Below are 18,893 nucleotides of genomic sequence, written 5' to 3' on the forward strand. Positions count from 1 at the left end.
GAAAAATGGAAAAGCTGTTTTATGGAGAGAGTGGGGGAGAGATGAAAATTGTTTTTTTTTTAAGACATGTAAGAATGTTTGAGGTGTCCGATAGATAACCAAAAGGGGGTGTCACGCAGGCCAGCAGATGCTCAAGTCTGGAACTCAGTGTAGGGGAGAAATCAGATCCTAAGTCTTTTAAACACCTGCATAAGAGTTGAATGTATTTTAAAATGCATAAGTATGAGGTATTTAGAGAGGAAAAAAATACAATCACTATTTGGAATGCTCCTGAGTTTAAAAAAAAAAAAGTTTTATTAAATTCCAGAACGGCATGTTGACCTGTTCACTAAATATAGGGGAACTGTTTCATTCAAATATCTCTGGGACACATTCTATTTCTTCCAATGATGATGGATGTTTTTCGATTAATAATAATACATTTACATTATTTTACTGTTGTGCTTCCTTATACATCCTCAAGTAGCATTTTACCACAAATTTTAAAAGATGTTTGTGTTATTATTTTAAGACAGAAGTTCATTTCTCCACTCAGAGTCAACACAAAAAATAATCTGATTTCTATGATACATATATTTTTAATGAAATGATGTGAATATGAATTCAGGAAACATGTCTGTAGAGGAAAAGCTAGTAGGTTTTTTCCCAAACATGCTACCTTCTTCCAGTAGATCGAAAAGGTGTTAGATTACTAAGGGAAAGAAATTTAAGTAAGTGGGATTTTTGACCTGTGGACATTAAGTGTCCCATCTAGACATTCTTCTCAATAGGATAGAATCAATCTCCATCAGTAAAAATCATGGTTCCGACACCTGTATCAAGGAACCATCACACAGAATGTTTTAGACAATTTGAACAAAACATTTGTCGAAACATTTTTTTCTCAAAAAAAATCCCCATCAGCTTTAATTTTCCATGTCACCTTACCATATATGTGAGGATATTGCTTTGTGTAAACTCCAAGAATTTAGGATATGTGCCATTCTATTCCTTAAGCCAATGTATATAGTATTTTTTTTTTGGTCTCATATGAAGACTATTGTTTATTGGGTAACTGTTAGCAGACAATCAATCTTTATTTAGAAAGCTGTTTTTATTCACATCACATCTTAAAGGCTGTGGAATAAAAGGCATAAAAATACCAATGACAGATAAAACAGAGAAAACGACTCTGAGCAAACTCTTCTAGAATAGTGAGGTGCATATAAATTATGAAAACACTAAAACTTGATCAAAAAAGAAGGTCTTTAACTTTCATTTAAATGCATGAACAGATGTGGCAGGCCTAATGTCAATGGATAAATGGCCCCAAAATGTGGAATATAAGAGCATGATCTCTGAATATTTTTGAGCTCATGCCAGGCATGGCTGGATTTCCCCAACAGTAGAGGAGTCCAAGACCCAGGGAGCATGGGGGATGGTCTTCTCCCAAAGCCCATAGCACCTCGACCACCGAAGGCTGTCGCTGGCTCTACGAAAAGCATGGTTATGACTTGAAAATGGGGTCGACCCCTCTCAGTCACTTGTGCCTCGGCTCAAAAACGAACACCCTGCGAGGTGATTTGGAACCACAGCTCTAATTCTTATACACTTTACTCTTATTGATAAAACTCTATAAAAATCTATGACTCTGTTGCCTCAACAGCTCATGTGGTTTGATCCAGTTTGTGTGTGTGTGCATGCGGGCGTGTTGACACCGAATTTCTGGTAAAATGTTGAAGTCGGGTCCATCTGCCGGATGTTGTAGATACATGACAAGCTTGAGCTTTATGGAAACCACGTGTCACGGTGGCTTGTGATCTCACAAGTGTGTGAGGGTGCTAGGGACGGTCTCTGAACGACTGGAAGGTTGTATGTAAAAGGCAGTTTGAAGCCTTGCAAACTTCAAGAACAGACAATAGTTAGACTTTGTAGGTCGACATATTGATTGTGTGTTTAAAGTCATTGATTATACAATCTTGAACGCGGATAACAGCTGAAAATCATATAGAGCTTTACAGCTTACAAGGTACTTATATTTAAGTAATCTCATCGGGGCGGCCCGGGTGGCCCAGCGGTCTAGCGCCACCCTGGGCCTGGGGCGTGACCCCAGGGTCCCGGGATCGAGGTCCACGTGGGGTCCCTGCATGGAGCCTGCTTCTCCCTCGGCCTCTCTGTGTGTCTCTCATGAGTAAATAAATAAAATCAAAATAAGTAAATAAATAAATAAAATACTTAAAAATAAATAAATAATCTCATTTCATTTTGTCTGTCATTCTTGGAGGTTTTTACTATGACCCAAACAAAGCCTACCAGTTTAACTTCTGTGTATTTACTGTACTTGTTTGCTCTCTTTCCTCTGTATTTCTTGTTGCATTCTTTACGAATTTACAATCTCTCACCTGGACTACAAATAATCTGTGAGTTACCTTCCTGCCCGTCACATTCCATTTCATCCTCCACACTGAGACCAGAAGGACTTTCTAATATAAAATCTCTGAAAAAAAACCTTTTGCTGGGGCGCCTGGGTGGCTCAGTGGTTGAGCATCTGCCTTTGGCCCAGGGTCCTGGGATCGAGTTCCGCATGGGGCTCCCCGCATGGAGCCTGCTTCTCCCTCTGCCTGTGTCTCTGCCTCTCTCTCTCTGTGTCTCTCATGAATAAATAAATAAAATCTTAAAACAAAAAGAGCCCTCTGGTGATCACACATTTTTTTCCAGCCTCTCCTCCGTCCCACCCCCGGCTTCTACACACCTTTCCCCCACTCAGGCTATAAGGAATCACTTACCAGATCATGATGCAACATGTTATTCCGTACCTCTGTCTTCTTCATCATGCTTTTCCCTCCCCCGAAATGCTCCTCACTGCTCCTGTACGTACTACAAGCTGTGCCCCTCTTCCAAATCCTAAGTAAAGGGTCAAATTCCCACAAAAGTTGCCCCTCTCTGCACGCAGACCCCGTGACCACTCTGTGTGGGGTATGCCCACTGCGCTCACAGCTCTCGTGTTCAGGTTTGTCTCTCCCCCTCCCCTAAGCAGGTCCTTGAAAGACGGGCTGGCTTCCTTTATCACTGTGCCTCAAGTTCTAAACAGAAAAGAAAAAAAAAAAACCTTCAATATGTACTGAATATAAAAATAAGAAAATCACGATCATTTGAGTTCCAAGACTAGTATTTCTTCTACATCATATATATAAAAATATGTTTACTGATTACGTATGCAACGCCTAATGTTTTTTAAAGCAATTGACGTTTTATTTTACTTCTGTAATTTCTTACAAGGATAGAACCACTTTAATGTCCATTCTACGAACCATATAACTGACTCTGAGGTGTTAATTGTCTGGGGTCATACAAATAATAAGTGGCCCAGGGTCTTACTTACTCCAGAGACTCTGAATTTAACTGCCGTGTATGTTTTTATAATAAAAGTAAATGTGGGGAAAGTTATACTTGAGTCACAGCAGAACGTAGATGTAAGGATTTACCTTTTTGAGACCTTAATTCAAGGAGTTATTAGTGTCAATCGGAAACCAACAGGATCTCTCCCTCCTTTCTCCCATTCCTTTTCTTCTATATAATGCTCCCCACTCCCCAAAATCTACAATATACAAGATTTGTGTAGAATTATAATGGACTCTGTGCAGGGAAAAGTACATCTAAAAAAAAAAAACAAAAAAGAAAAACAATGAGTAAATCTTTGTCAGCTTACACACTGCCTAATTTAAGCCTGAAATTCTTAAGCCGACTTGTCTCCCCTGCAACCCCAAGGGTAAAAAGTCCTGTGCCAAAGATAGACTTTATCTCAAGTGTCAGAAGAGAAGTTTTTTTTTTTTTAAAGTTGACCTCTCTCTGAGCTCATCTTGATACTGAAGGGGTTTTTTTTTTTTTTAATTCCGTGTGGTAACCTGGTTTTGCATATAAGATTCATGCGAGCAAATATTTTGGGGCTAAAAACAGAAAAGCTGCCTTACTATTTTCTTTAAACTCCCAAGGAAAAATTAATAGGAACCAGATGTAGGCATACGGAAGTATATCTGCAGAAACACCTTTCTGAATCAAAACTGAGAGGAAAAGGCAGGCAAACAAAGGAAAAACTACAAATCAAATTAACTCCAGGAGCCTGACACCTGGTCTACAGGGTGCCAGGAGCATTTATGTTTGACCAGAAAGGATTTCAAGGCCTCGAACTATTTCAAGGGCACATGCCACTTGCATGTTTTGGGAGACAGCTTTTTAAATAAAGGCCAACAAATTCATTTATATATGAATACTTGAGATTTTGTGTGGGATTCAGACACACACAAAGAGTTAACATAAAATAACACTGAATTTACCTTGTCAAAGTTTACTCCTTTTTTTATTATTATTTCTTGTCATTTAAATCTAACTCTCAATGTATCAAGAAAATTGTCACCGTTTTTTGCCATCTGGGTCCAGGGGATCTGTTAAAAAAAAAAAAAATTTTGTCACTTAATGATTCACTGAAGTAAGAATAAAGAGTGGAAAACAACTGCCAGAAATTTTGAAATACATTTAAATGTTACAAACGTCACTTTTGTGACAAGTAAATTTGGGCACATGCACATCATAAAAGGTGAAAAATATGTCACACCTCCTTTTAGCAAAATAGAAATAGTCCAGGTTTTACGGCAAAGCCTTGCCCAATGTGGTTTTCCCTGTTTTATGACTGGCTAGATGAACTTCCCATAGTCCTTTTTGTTCTTGGAAATACAGTGCTCACTAGAGATTCTAGAAAATCCATCCAGGTCCTGCATCTGAAGACTCTTCGTCTCAGATTCCACTGACCGAGATTCCACTGACAAGATCCACTTCCTATCCGTGATCCAGTTCACTATCATTAGGGTACTGCTATCCGTCCCTTTGAATTTATCTCCTGATTCATCTGATAATCGTAAAACATCTCTCTCTGCCAATTTTCTCCTCTATGCCATTAAGAACAGAAAATGAAAATTTCTGGGTTCTCAAATGTCCCCAATAAAAGCTAAACACAAAGGACAGTGATGGTATCTCCAGGCTTCCCTTACATCTTCTTAAAGATGAGGCAATATTTTGGGAAGCAGATTAGTAGACGTGAACGATAATAGTTCTTTCACTATTGTCCTAGTCATTTTTTTTTGTCTTTGTTTGTTTGCTTGTTTGTCCTAGTCTTTTAAGAGAACCATAAACATTAGGTAGACGTTTTCTCAAAGGGCTATTATAAATATTTTAGGCTTCGGAGTTACATGGTCTCCACTGCAACTACTCACTTCTGACGTGGAAGCGAAAGCAGCCGAGCACAATACATAAGTGAAACGCGCCTGTGTTCCAAAACAAGGGTTTTTGCAAAAAGAGACAATGACCTTGAGTTTGCCTCTAGTTTACATGCCTCTTTGTGCCTAGATAATTTCATCATTCTTGTTTCTTCATATTTATGCCTTTAAAAATAATCGATAATTATCAATAAAACAGTCCTTCTAATGATGAAATAGAAAAATGTTTCAAGATAAAGAAAAAATAAGGTCACCAAGATCCTATGATGTAGCTTAGATTTAGGCATATGTCCAGTGAATCCATAAGATACAATGAACTTTATTCTATTTTAGAATAATTAAATTTTCATTTTGTTCTTTGAGGAATCCTCAGAAAAAATACCTAAGTTAAGAAATACCAATTTTACTAGTAGTTGGTATTACTCAAAAATAAAATTTGATCCTAAAATTTGGTGCGGTAAATCCTGATGATATATTAAGGATCTTTTATGTATGTGTCATTGCGTTAAATGCCAGTGATGGTACATTTACTCACGTTTATATTTTTCTACAGAATGCAACATCTAGGTACCAGGCACAAGTAAGAACGATGCAAGTCAGGAAGTGTAAAAAATGTTTAAGGGCTATGTTAAGGATGTATTCACAGTTGACTAAAATTTAATATCAGTGGCGGCTGGCTTTAAAAATATAAATAAATAATAATGTGTGGCAAAAATAGATGTCGATGTTCATAAAGAGTGAAAATTGGCAAAGTTAGGGTGATATCATGTAAAAATGATGTTTTAGGAAATATTTAAAAAGTGAGGTTAGCAGGCAACGTATAATACTCTGAGAATGGGGACAAATCAAGGTTCAAAATTTCTTTGAAAAATAAAAATTTAAGAGCAGTTCCAGATAAATGAAAGGAGAGGTAAGAGAAGATGAGGTTAAGTGCAGAAAGGAAAACTAGAGTTACTTTAATAAAAAAAATTATAATTAATCTGCAAAAGATTCTGAGACTCCCTTACTTTACTGCCTAAATTTGCTCTCACTTTTACATTTACTGAGATTTTCACAAGAAAATTAATCTCTCACTTGGTGGCAATTGCCAGATGCCCATCTGTGGAACACAAGGAGTAAAAGCATCCCACCCACCAATTTAACAGCTTGACTTAAGAAAATATGAGACAGCTCTTGATGGGAGAAGACAAACAAAAACAAACCTAATGGACATTAGTCAGATTAGGAAAAAAAATATATATGTTCAATTGAACTTCTTTATAACTTGAATGCAAAGAACTATGGGAAAAAGAAAGCAAGAAAGATGGAAAGAAACTCGATTTTGCACTAAACAACTTAAAACCAGTTTGGCGAGAACCTCTAATGAGGTTTTTTTTTTTTAATTTAGTATCATATAATATTCAAATTGCCAAGGGTTTTCATTAGACTCTAAGACACTTTTCTTATCATAGGAATGGTAAATCCTAACACATTTAGGTGTGCCAGTTACAGCTCTATATTTGTGTAAAGATTGTTTCAACAAAGATGTTTCTAGAACAGACTTTGTATGTTTTGGGTTAATGTGCCATCATATATACATCTCCAGCCCCAGAAGCTCCTTGAACATAAATGCTGAACAAGACAGTCAAGAGCCTTGTGTATATAACAGTACCTAGGATCCATCTCCTTTTAATCACACAGAGGCTGCATGGCCTAGTAATTAGAGCATAGATGCTGGAAGCTTCCAGTCCACTTCAGCTCAAATATTAGCTTTATTACTGTCCCATAATGTTTTCTTCTGTAGGCTTTATATGCTTCAGTCTCTTAAATATAAAATGGGGATATTATTCATACTTCTTCATAGGATTGTTGTAAAGAGGAATTGAGTTGATATCAAATTCCTTGGAGTTAGAACAGCCATCTGGCCCAGATGAAGTGTTTGATAATGATGATAGTGACAGCAGCGTCACCTGAGGAACTTACATGGGTTAGGAATGCGAACTGCAATGGAGACTCAAAAGAGACTTGAGGGTAGAGAGAGACATTCAAGGCTGAAAGGGTGTTATGGATTAACGTGTTTTGTTCAGAGAACCAACAACGGTTCACTGTTGTCAAAGCTTAGTTAGGAGCATTGAGAGGCAGTAAGAACTTTTATATAAAGATTTGATGCTTAAAATCCTCTCAAAATACATTTTGAAATTAGGTTTATGATCTTTCTGTGGAGTGCATGGCTTGCTAATCTGAAAAAAAATTTTTTAATTAATTTTTTTAAATTTTTGCTTTTAAAGCTAGAACTTCAAAAAATTCTTAAAAACTAACATTTAAAGATTTAAAAAATTTAGGAGTACATCGTGTAAAAGTACAGAGCTTCATTTCATTAGTAATATTATCACATTTCAGCACCTTTTCGGGCAAGCAGAGTGCTTACGCCCTATTACATGCCTTCGCCATTGGTTAAAGCTACACTGGCAGTAAGATTTTGATGTGACACATAAAAATGCCAACTCTAAAAGTGTTTTAGAGGTGCATTATGGGAGGTAGCCATTATTGATGGTTTTGCAAAACAAAAGTACATTTTGGAGACACTGTGTAACAGAGAGAAAAATCAAGAGTCAGAAGCTTTGATGCCCTAACTCTGTCACCGATTAGTTGGACAATTCACTTAACATCTCTGGCCTTTGTGTTTTTATCAGACCTGAAGATATTATTTTTTATTCCTCCTTTAAGACTGGTTAAGCGTTAAAAAAAAAAAAAAAAAAAGCCCTGGGTTTTTCGAGTCTATGTTCAGCTGCCCAGGTTTACTCGGATGTGTACCAGCAACCCAAAGGCCTGTTTTCCTCGTCAGGACAGGTCCAAGCCAAGGAACCAATATTACTGCCATTAAATATATTTAAAGACTAACATAATAGAAGTTCCAGAAGGCATCTGTGTCCAAAGGAAACTCGAGTTGTCAGCACCGTAAACTTACTTTAGTAGATGAGCTTTCTTCGGAATCATCTGCATTTTCAAGCAGCACTGCTACAGCATCCGGCCTGATCTACTAAGATAAATTTTTACCGTAATTAAGGCTTTAATTAGAGAAATTGCATGTCTTTAAAAAGATTTTTATCATGTTGAAATTGAATGTCCTCGAATTTACGCATGTCATTATTTTCAAATCTTTCTGCGAGGTAATTGTTCTGGATTAAAAGAGACTAGATAAGGAGACATGACAAGTAAATGCAACATGTAATCCTTGATTGGCTCCAGAAAAAAAAAAATGCTAGAAAGGACATTATTAGGACATTTGACAATATTTTAATATGGATTGTATATTAGACAATAGTATTAGCCAATTCCTAAACTACTGAAAACCCTAAATTTGATTATTGTATCAAGTGATGTAAGAGAATATCTGCTCTTACGGCTACATACATGGAAATATTTAGAGGTTACAGGGTATGATGTTTGTAATCCATTACCCAGGAAAAACAATAGTTCAGATTACTTTGTGATATGGAAATTCCAGCGGGAGAGGGAGGGATGGAGGGAGGGAGAGGGAGGGTAAACGTGGTAAAATGTTAAGTAAACTTGAGGAAGAGGAGATCTATAGAAGTTATTTGTTATATTCTTGCAATCCTCCCATAAATTTGAAATTTCTTTAAAATAAGGGTTTTTAAAAGTGTTAATTCTTGCCGCGTCCATATTGCCTAATCAGGAATTATTTTCTGTGTTCAAGTTTACATTTTTCTGGCCCTTCCTTATGTCCATATATAAGGCAAACATGCCCTTCTCTGCACCACCCTGCACATCCTCCCAGACAGAGAGGGTCCAGCAACATTCTTATATATATAAAATATATATACATTAAGAAATAGCTTATAATCCACAGGGCAGTGTAATCTTAAAAGTATTAAGATGTTTTCTAAAACATATTTCTGTATTATAAATATATAGAAATAACTTCAGAAAGCCTCTGGAGCCCTTCTGTAGATCAAACTGGCTCAGAACAATTGATATATAGAAAGATCCACTGTTTTAAAAAGGCTGTATTATGTTAAGCACCAAAATCTGCATTAGTATCCTACACAACTTACTAACTGTAGTTAGCTCAGGATTACAGTGTCTGTCCCTCTAGAAGATCATAAGCCAAAGTTGTCATAAATGCCAAAATTCACTGAGTTACCTTGATTCCACAGTTTAGCAGGGAAGATTAAAATTGTAAATTTATTTTAGACATTGCAATTTGAGCATGACATCCTTATCTAATATCAAACTGTGGCATCTCCGAATCTCATGCAAGGCATGATAATCAGTTTTTAAATGCAAATCCTGAAATACGGATTTTGGTAGAGAATGAATTTGAAACTTCAAGCAAACATTTCTCCTAGCAAACTGCTGGCAAGAAGGCATAGTACTACATAGCTTATTTCTGACATAAATCATGGTCCAGGGAAAGTAAGAAGACCCTACCGCCATATGTTGCCTCCTTCTCTGATTTACTATTTGCTTATTTTTAAATACCTGAGTAAGTAAAGAAAAACAAGTAAAATGCTAATTTTTATAAATAAAAGTGGATTTCGTAGGCATCAAAATCATTATAGAAATTAAAATTTTCAACTAAAATGAACATCTACAAGTAACATCTCAGATATTAGGCAAGATAATTACAATATCCAGCTGGCATTCAGTAGATGAATAATCTTCCTAACCCTCAAGGTGCTTCAACAAGATGCCCTAGGCAGTGGAGCAGATTGGTTTATAATAACAAAACCCTCAGTCACCCAGTTGAGGATCTAACATTTGAACTTTGCAGGCCAATATATATGAACTTACTTGACCCTTAACTTGAAGAAACCTATTTTCTCAGATTCCTCAATTCATGGAAATTTAGTTTTAAAAGAAACATTCAGAAAACATGAATCTAGCTGTTTTTGCAAATGTGAATTCACCTTCTCGCCCAAAGTCACCTGATAAATTAGTGGCAGAAGTGGGACAGCAGCTCAACTCTTTTGGCTCCCAGGCCTACCCCTGACGCACTCTGCTATCTCGCTTTCCTACTTTATGGGAACACAAAAAAATGTGTGACTGTTAAAAACAAAAAAAATTGTTTTGTGGATTTTCAGTCCTTGGTAAAAACCATTAGATAAATGTAAAATGTGTTCCTCTTTGAAAGAGCCGGTCTCTCAGTATGTATGTTACAAGTAAATAGGAAGAAAATTATCAAATAATCAAAGACAAAATGCCTACCTTAATTAGTACAACATATATATTCTAAACCTAAATGATGTACGTATTCTTTGAAGATCACTTATTTTTGAAGAATTAATTCCTGTTATTTTCTTTGCACTGAAAAAATAGAGTATCTATTTTATTTTATTTCATTTTTATAGCAAAGGCTTAAGTATCTTCGACGCTGTGAATTGCAACAGGACTTCTAACTTCTGGTTCCTTCTAACTTCTTTTTGTGGCATGGCCCTGATTGAACAAGACTTTGAGTACATTTCAGTAAGTAAGGCCACCTAGTTAAATGGGACAAGTAGATGAAAGGTAACAAGGGGATGACGAACATCAAAGCAAACTTTCGACAGCGTGATAATGTCTCCATTCTAAGAGTAAATATAATAAAATACGGGCAGGAAAACCCAGCTACGGTCCTGATTATTTGAATTTCAATTAATGTGATGATCTGCTTGTATATATTTTGTAGTATATTTTATTGATGACCCTTCCCCATTAAGTAGAGGATTTCGGTTCCAACTCGCACAACATAAGGAGGATTTAAGGGGCAGAGAAACAATCTCTTACTCTCTTCTGACAAAAATCAAATACGCAAAGGTTCTCATGATAATTTCCCCAGCGCAAATTACACGGGAGCCAATCACCATGAAGAACACTGTCCACCATCAGGCCCTTTTCATTCCTTGCTACTCAAAGTGGTCTGTGAACCAGCAGCTTCCTTAGAAATGCAGAAACCGGGGCCCTACTTGAGACCTACGGAACCACAGTCTGCAGTTTTAAAAGGATCTCTGAATGTTTTATATGCACATCAAGGTTTGAGAAGCATGGTCTTAAACTAGATTTTCAGACACTGTGATAAAAGATGAGTGGAAGCAATTCTATTTACATCTGTATTTCCCCCCCTAACTAAACGTATCACAATAGTAGGTATGCGATACAGTATTATACACAGTTGGATACTTTGTGAAGACTTTTCGATTTACTGTCAATGTTTAAATCTCACAAGGAATCTCTGTGATGAGAAAAGTCACTGCAATAAGAAAACAGATTTACAAAAGCTAAGTATGTAGGGCAAGTTCCCACAGATAGTAACTGATAAGAGGCAGTCTGATATCATTACATTTTATGGCTTAGCATATGACTATAGGCGGATTTTTTTTTAAGATTTTATTTATTTTTTAATGTGAGACACACAGAGAGAGAGAGGCAGAGACACAGGCAGAGGGAGAAGCAGGCTCCATTCAAGGAACCCGAAGAGGGACTCGATCCTGGGACTCCAGGATCACGCCCTGGGTAGAAGGCAGGTGCCGAACCACTGAGCCACCCAGGGATCCCCTATAGGCAGATTCTAATTTATGTCAGAATATGATATCAATTTTTGAATGGAGAACATATAATTGATACAAAGGCCGCAGGGAAAAAAATTCTGCCTATATACAAAAAAAAAAATTATCATGCATGAATCTTCAATAGCGTAGGCTTTCAGAATCCTTTAGATCTGCCAATTTGTGATTTTTAGGATGATAAAATACACAATCAGAAAATCTGGATGGGTACAACTACTGGTTAACTACTCAGAAACCAAGTAAGTCTAACTGGTACTTACCCCTCTCCTCATAAAACTACGAAGGGAGCTAATGAGAATGAATCATAGTTTACGAGCGATTGATAATCATAAACATTAGAAAATACTTAATTTGTATCTGCCAGAAAGATATAGGCCCATTTCTTTCCCCCTGTATCCTGGAAAAGAAATAGAATCAGAGAGATACATATCTTTTTTTTTTTTTTTTTTTGGTAAATTATGAAACACAAGATGCTACCGTATTTCAGAGGTTCTTGGCAAGAACCAAAAAACTAGCAACAAGTGAAGGAAATGCTATAGTGTCTTGATCATAATGTAGTGTAGCCCGGAACTAATGTGATCAGAAGGGCTGGCATTCAGTGAACGCTCGCCCTGTAAGGTGTGGCCTGGCAAGGATGGTTCGTGCATCATCACTTCATCCTCAGCGTGCAAGGGAGACTCGCTATACTTGGAGGCAGATGGACAGAGCTGCGGCGGGGCGGACGCAGGGCAGACAGGACCCTGGCAGGTCTCACGTTCATGCCACAGGATTTTAGGAGGCGATTTGACATTTCCTCCCTCTTTCACAGACGCTGCAGGTATACATTTTCTCTTCGCAGGAGTTTTGAGGTGTATCCGGTGATGCACCTGTGATCCCATGGACGTGATGCTCCTTATCTTTAGGTTCACGGATCAGTGTATGTGGATCATGTCTTCAACAAGAGTGCCCAGTTCTTCCTTAAAAACAAAAACTAGGGGCGCCAGGGGGATGGGCTCAATAGGGCGCCTAGGTTACCAAAGATTCATGCATGATAAATGTTTTTTATATATATAGGCAGAATTTTTTTCCCTGCAGCCTTTTGTATCCTTTATATGTTCTCCATTCAAAAACTGATAATCATATTTTGACATAAATTTGAATCTGCCTATAGCCATATATGCTAAGCCATAAAATATGATGATACCAGACTGCCTCCCATCAGTTACTACCTGTGCGAACTTGCCCTATGTACTTAGCTTTTGTAAATCTTGAGCACCTGCCTGCGGCCCAGGGCGTGACCCCGGGGTCCTGGGATGGAGTCCCACATCGGGCTCCCTGCACGGGCTCCCTGCGCCTCTGCCTCTCTCTGTGTATCTCATGAATAAATACATGAAATCTTTTTTAAAAAAAAAAGGGCACGGGGGGGGGGGGGGGGGCTCAGCGGTGGAGCACCTGCCTGCGGCCCAGGGCGCGACCCCAGGTCCTGGGTTAGTCCCACTTCCGGTCCCCGCAGGAAGCCTGCTTCTCCCTCCCGCCTGTGCCTCTGCCTCTCTGCCTGTCTCTCATGAATAAATACATAAAAATCTAAAAAAAAAAAAAAAGAAAAAAGAAGAGGGGCGTCCAGGGATTCAGCGGAGGAGCACCTGCCTGCGGCCCAGGGCGTGACCCCGGGTCCCAGGTTAGAGTCCCGCTTCCGGTCCCCGCGGGGAGTCCGGTCCTCGCGGTGAGCCCGCTCCCCCCTCCGCCTGCGCCCCTGCGTCTCGGGAATCTCTGCGGAAGACCTCGGCGACCCAGCAGCCGACCGAGGGCAGTGGAAGGTGCGGGGGGGGGTGCCCGGCTCCGCAGCAGCCGCGCGCTCGGCTGGGGGGTCCCTCACGTGCCCGGGAGCCCGCGGTCCGCCCCGGCCGCTCCGCGCCTTCCCGGCAGCCCGCGCGGGCCTGCGCCGGGCCAGTGCGCAGGAGTGGAAGTCGGGGGGCGGGGCTGCGGCGCTGGCGGCGGAAGAGGCCGGGGGCGCTGGCGGCGGCGGCGGCGGCGGGTCCCGGCGGCGGGTCCGAGCGGCGCGAACTCACGGTCCCAGCCCCCGGGAGGCGCCGCGACGCAGCGAAGGCTCGGGCTGCGCGGCCCCCGCGCCCCGCGGACGCCCCGGCCCCGCCGCCCGAGGAGCCCGGCGGCCGCTGCCGGCGCGGGCGCGGTAAGATGGAGGACGTGTCGCTGGCCGAGCTGGACACCAAGCAGCTGGAGGCGCTCGCCCAGGAGATCTACGTGGACCTCATCGAGGACTCGTGCCTGGGCTTCTGCTTCGAGGTGCACCGGGCCGTCAAGTGCGGCTACTTCTACCTGGAGTTCGCGGACGCGGGCGGCGTGAAGGACTTCGGGCTGCCGCCGGTGGAGGACGCGGGCGCCCGCCGCCTGCCGCTGTGCGCCCTCCCCGCCGAGCCGGGCAGCGGCCCCGAGCAGCCGCTGCAGCGCGCGCCCCCGGACTTCCAGTAGCCGCGGCGCGGGGGCCACGGCAGCCGACACGGCCCCGCGGGCGGGACGCAAGGGCCCACATCGCCGGGCGGGGAGGGGGCCCCCGGGGGACGCGGACAGACGCGGCAGGTGACACGGCCCCGTGCGCGCTGAGCATCCCAGCCTCTCGAGGCCCCGCGTGCAGGACCCAAGGGCCCGGATCGCCGGGCGGAGGTGACCCCCGGGGGCCCTGCGGGAGACGGGGACACGGACAGACACAGCAGGTGACACGGCCCCGCGCGCACTGAGCATCCCAGCCTCTGGAGGTCCCGCATGCAGGACCCAAGGGCCCGGATCGCCGGGCGGAGGTGACCCCCGGGGGCCCCGCGGGAGACGGGGACACGGACAGACACAGCAGGTGACACGGCCCCGCGCGCACTGAGCATCCCAGCCTCTGGAGGCCCCGCATGCAGGACCCAAGGGCCCGGATCGCCGTACGGGGGTGACCCCTGGAGGCCCCAAGGGAGACGGGGACACGGACAGATACAGCAGGTGACACGGCCCCACGCGCTGAGCATCCCAGCCTCGAGGCTCCGCGTGCAGGACGCAAGGGCCCGGATCTTTGTGCGGGGGGGACCCCCTAGAGGCCTCACGGGAGACGGCGGGCAGCCCAGTGCAGAGCGCAGACGGGGACAGACGCGCAGACGCAGCAGGTGATACGGCCCGGCGCGCGCTGAGCATCCCAGCCTCTCGAGGCCCCGCGTGCAGGACGCAAGGACCAGGATCGCCAGGCGGAGGTGACCCCCAGAGCATCCCTGCGAAAGACGGGGACACGCACAGACACAGCCAGTGACACGGCCCGGAGGGGAGCGCAGACGCGGCAGGTGACAGGGCCCCGCATGCTGAGCGTCCCAGCCTCTGAAGGCCCCGCATGTAGGACGCAAGGGTTGGGATCACTCTGCAGGGGTGACCCCCAGAGTCGCCCCGGAGGCCCGGGCGGGAGGAGCCGCGCTGTACCGGGCTGCCTGCCTGGGGCCCCAGGCTCCCCAGAAGACGACGAAGACGACGCGCTGCTGGGGCGCAGCGGGTGCTCAGGTCCCCCAAGCCGCCCTGGGGAGGAGCCCGGCCGGGACTTCTTGCGGCGCTTCCTCCCGGACGCGGGACGTCAGCGGGCGCGAGGTCTGGGCGTTGCCAGCCCCAACACAGGGCAAGCCAAGGAGAAGGACCGCCGCGCGGTCCCGGAGGGGAAGCCTCGCGGCCCCGGCTGTAGGCGGGAGAGGACGTCCACGCTAGCCACGGCCTGGGGTCCCCGCGCCCGCAGCTCCGCGGACGCCGTGGGGACCAGGGCCGAGCGCTTGCCCCCCGTCCGGTGGGCAGCCTGGTGGCCCGGCAGGCCGAGGCTCTGGTCCCGGTGCCTTGGGGAGGTAGCGGGGCCTCTGCAGCGGTGCACGACCCTACCCCCCCACCCCCTCCGCAGGTTCGCGCCCGGATATGCGCTGCTGTGCGCGGCCCCCCTGTGCTCACTGAGCCCCTGGCCGCCCAGCCCGCCCGTTCGGGTGTCTGGCCCGGGCAGCCCACCAGGTCCCCACCGGCCTCCTGCGCCCCCGGGGGCGGCCCGCAATGACCAGTGCCGCAGAGGCTGTGCAGCAGACCGATTGGACGGCGGGGCCCAGGGTGGCTTCTGCCAGCGGCCCTCCAGGTTGACGGCGTAGTCCCCGGAGCCGGGGGGCAGGAAGGGGTCGCCTGGCCTCCCACTGCAGCATACCCGGGATGGGGGGGCAGGGAGGGGTCGCCTAGCCTCCCACTGCAGCATCCCCGGGCAGCCCAAGCCGTGTGACTGCGAGCATCTGTCTAGACCCTCACCGCCACCCCTGCCCCTCGGGAGGGGCGGCCCCTTCCATTCAGTCCCTTTTGGACATTCCTGACAAGAGCTGCCTTCTTGTGGGCAGTCGGGGTCGGGACAGGCCAGGATGGGAAACGTGAGCCACGCCTCAAAGCCACCCTCCACTTTGCTCCCTGCTGAGGACTTAGGAAGTGTAGAGGGGCGAGAACCCCAAAGTGAGCGGGAACGGTGCTGCTTTATTTGAAATGTTTTCTTACCTCATTCTGTGCCCCAGCACGGGGCCCAGCCTCATCCGTCCGGCCCGCCCCGTGTCCCCACTGTCCCCTGCTCCCCTGCCCGTCCAGTGCAGCTGGACCCCAGGTGCTGCCGGCTCCCCTGCTTCCACACCGGCCAGCTGCAGTTCATCTCTCCATGCTCCCGCTCCAACCTGCCCAGGTGCCCTCTCATCGGCTTCTTTCAAGTTTTTCCTTTCTTTTTTTTTTTTTTTTTCTCTCCCCTTCCTTGTTCTGGGAGATCCAGAGAAGAACCTTTCAGGTGGTTTCCTCTGTGGGGATGAAGATGGGAGAGACGGTAACGATTTGTGCAGGAAAGGCAGGGCCCCGCCTAGGCATCTGCCTGCAGGACTGCCTTGGATGCCTCCCTGCGGGTCTCCTTTCAGGGGCCCCTGCACCTCCCCCCTTGCACTGGGATGCTGCCTCTCGGGGCCTAAGCGGAAGAGCAGGGACGCCTAGCGACACGCAGGGGTGGAGCGGGGCCTGGTCTGGTTTGCCAGCCCTTGCTGTGCAGGTACCGTTCCTCATCCCGGGAGGACCTGCTTGGACCCTGCGGCCGATGGGTGTCACGCAGATCCCTCGAGGGAACCGTAGCGATAGGGCCGCGAGACTGTCGGTCATTGCGTTCCCCCCAGAGTTGTCCTGGCCGAGGTTGAGGTGTCCTTACCGGTTGGTCTTCAAGAATTTTGCTGACTTTTTAGGAAGTTAAAGCTCGGCAAGAGTTAAAACGATTTGGGGTTATCTGCCCTTGGCTTTGTAGCCATCTCCTCGCAGGGGGCTGCAGAGGGGCAGAAGGGAAACCAGCTGTGGGTAAGGTGAGGGGGGAGCTCTGACGGAGACCCCTTGTACCCTTGCCCCTTGCCGGTCAGCCTCCTGGTTAGGGAGGGAGAGGTGGAAAGCAATCCTCAGTAACCGTTGCTTCGCTTTCCCTCCCTCTTGGTCATGGTTTTCGTTCTCTGCCTTCCCGTTATTGGGGCAACGGCCTGGGTCCAACAGGACCCCTGCGGGGACACACGGACCCCTTCCTTTTCTGGGGCAGGAGTGCTCCCGGCCCGTAGTTGACCGTGGTTAGGAACTCTCCCTTTCCCTTCCTGCCTTCCCTCGAACAGCAGAATTCCTGCCCTTCCTTCCTCCCTCAATTAAGTATATCGATCACCCTGTAATTCTATTACGTATCCGAGTGTGTGTGTGTGTGTGTGTGTGTGTGTGTATGGGGGGGAAGGGGTTCTTTACAGACGTCTGTGGTTCGTGGCTTTTTCTTCCGTACATTAGTTCCCGCCACCGCATGTGCAGGGGCCAGTGCCTGGCGTTGTCGCATGCTGGGGTCATGGGAAAAGTGTAGTGAGGCTCACCTCTGTCCCTTGTTTTGGAGATTATTATTTTTGCATAAGTGGTCCATCCTATACAGATCGCTGTGTATTCCCCTTGCCCCTGTGGCTGCTGGTGTAAATAAACTGCATCTCCCCATTGGTAAACAGTACTAATAAAATTTTAAAAAAATGACTTTACTTAGACCCAGTATGTTCATCTTTCAAGATCGTACATGTTCTCCAGGAACTGGCATAGTAAAAATGTTGAATTGCTGTTGAATCCCAGTCACTGTCTCCTGAATGGAAGTTTTTATCAAAGTAGAGGAATTTTGCCCAACTTTATTTCTCCATCTAGTCCTGCAAATTGAGCTTTCTGCAACCTCCGGTGAGAAACAAACTAGGTGGTAAAATAAATATGATCCGAGCCTGTCACTAAGACCAATGTGAAAGCTACTTCTATTTAAGTGGAACTCAAGATACCTTAATATATACATTTTGCCAGCTTTTCAGGCTAAGATCCTTGCTCCCAAGACAAAGGGTTAAAAATAATAATAATAAGACACAATTCATAGAAAATGAGGCAACCTTTCTAAAGGCGATTTTTCCTTAATACTTTTCATTTTTCTTTTACCCCAATTCTTTAGATCTCTTAGTTTGTCTTAGAGTAATTCTGAGAATTTTTATTCCTCCCAATTCCCAACCCATAGCTGAAGCATTTCCCTTAGAAATTGTACAGTTGCTGAGTACTGTTCAAAATCATTTATTTGCTACATGTTCTACTTAATTAAAGAAGCAGTCTCCAATTGGAAGTAATATTTAGATGAATAAAAATTATCATATAAGTGAGACCAGCAGGAAAACCACCTCAGCACAATACCCCACGACGTTACAGACCTGCACCATGGCCTTGGGTCCCCTAATGTTTAAGTGCAGCTGTAGCAAATACTTCTGGATGGTACTTTTTTTTTTTTTTTTGTATGTTTAGATTTGAATTAATGTATTTGATGCTGATCTGGTTTTCCGAGATGAGGTACTGGCAAGGTCTTCTCAGTATTTCACTAGGCACATAGGAATTTGAGACTTTAAGACTTTCATGTTTTCTAATTAATGATCTTTATATTTAAAAGCAAAAAAAAAAAAAAATGCATGCCTCTTAACCCCCTGGACACTGCGTCCTAACTACAGCGCGTAGCATGAGGTCAGGAACTTGATTAATTATTTAATGATGCCTTACATGGGGATCTACC

General features: G+C 44.8%; 1 protein-coding gene and 1 long non-coding RNA gene across 3 annotated transcripts; one reads left to right on the forward strand and one right to left on the reverse strand.

Moving 5' to 3' along the window:
- Window positions 1-1,074: 1,074 nt before the first annotated feature.
- Window positions 1,075-13,186, reverse strand: LOC112677836 (uncharacterized). 2 transcript variants are annotated; one of them, XR_007413387.1, is made up of 4 exons: window positions 8,197-13,186; window positions 4,314-4,421; window positions 3,465-3,577; window positions 1,075-3,062 (listed from the first exon to the last, which is right to left on the reverse strand). It is a non-coding gene; the product is annotated as an uncharacterized LOC112677836 (long non-coding RNA). The 2 variants fall into 2 exon arrangements; XR_003147219.3 differs by having other exon boundaries at window positions 3,465-3,635.
- Window positions 13,187-13,723: 537 nt separating this feature from the next.
- On the forward strand, window positions 13,724-17,839 carry ATXN7L3B (ataxin 7 like 3B). The gene has a single exon (XM_025476582.3). The coding sequence runs from the start codon at window positions 13,970-13,972 to the stop codon at window positions 14,261-14,263; it is 294 nt and encodes a 97-aa protein (XP_025332367.1). The 5' UTR covers window positions 13,724-13,969; the 3' UTR covers window positions 14,264-17,839.
- The last annotated feature ends 1,054 nt before the right edge of the window (window positions 17,840-18,893 follow it).

The sequence above is a fragment of the Canis lupus genome, chromosome 10, assembly GCF_003254725.2.
Source record: "Canis lupus dingo isolate Sandy chromosome 10, ASM325472v2, whole genome shotgun sequence".
Classification (NCBI taxonomy): Eukaryota; Metazoa; Chordata; class Mammalia; order Carnivora; family Canidae; genus Canis; species Canis lupus.

Coding starts and splice junctions, on each gene's coding strand:
- ATXN7L3B (XM_025476582.3), top strand. CDS start 13,970: ATGGAGGACGTGTCGCTGGCCGAGCTGGACACCAAGCAGCTGGAGGCG.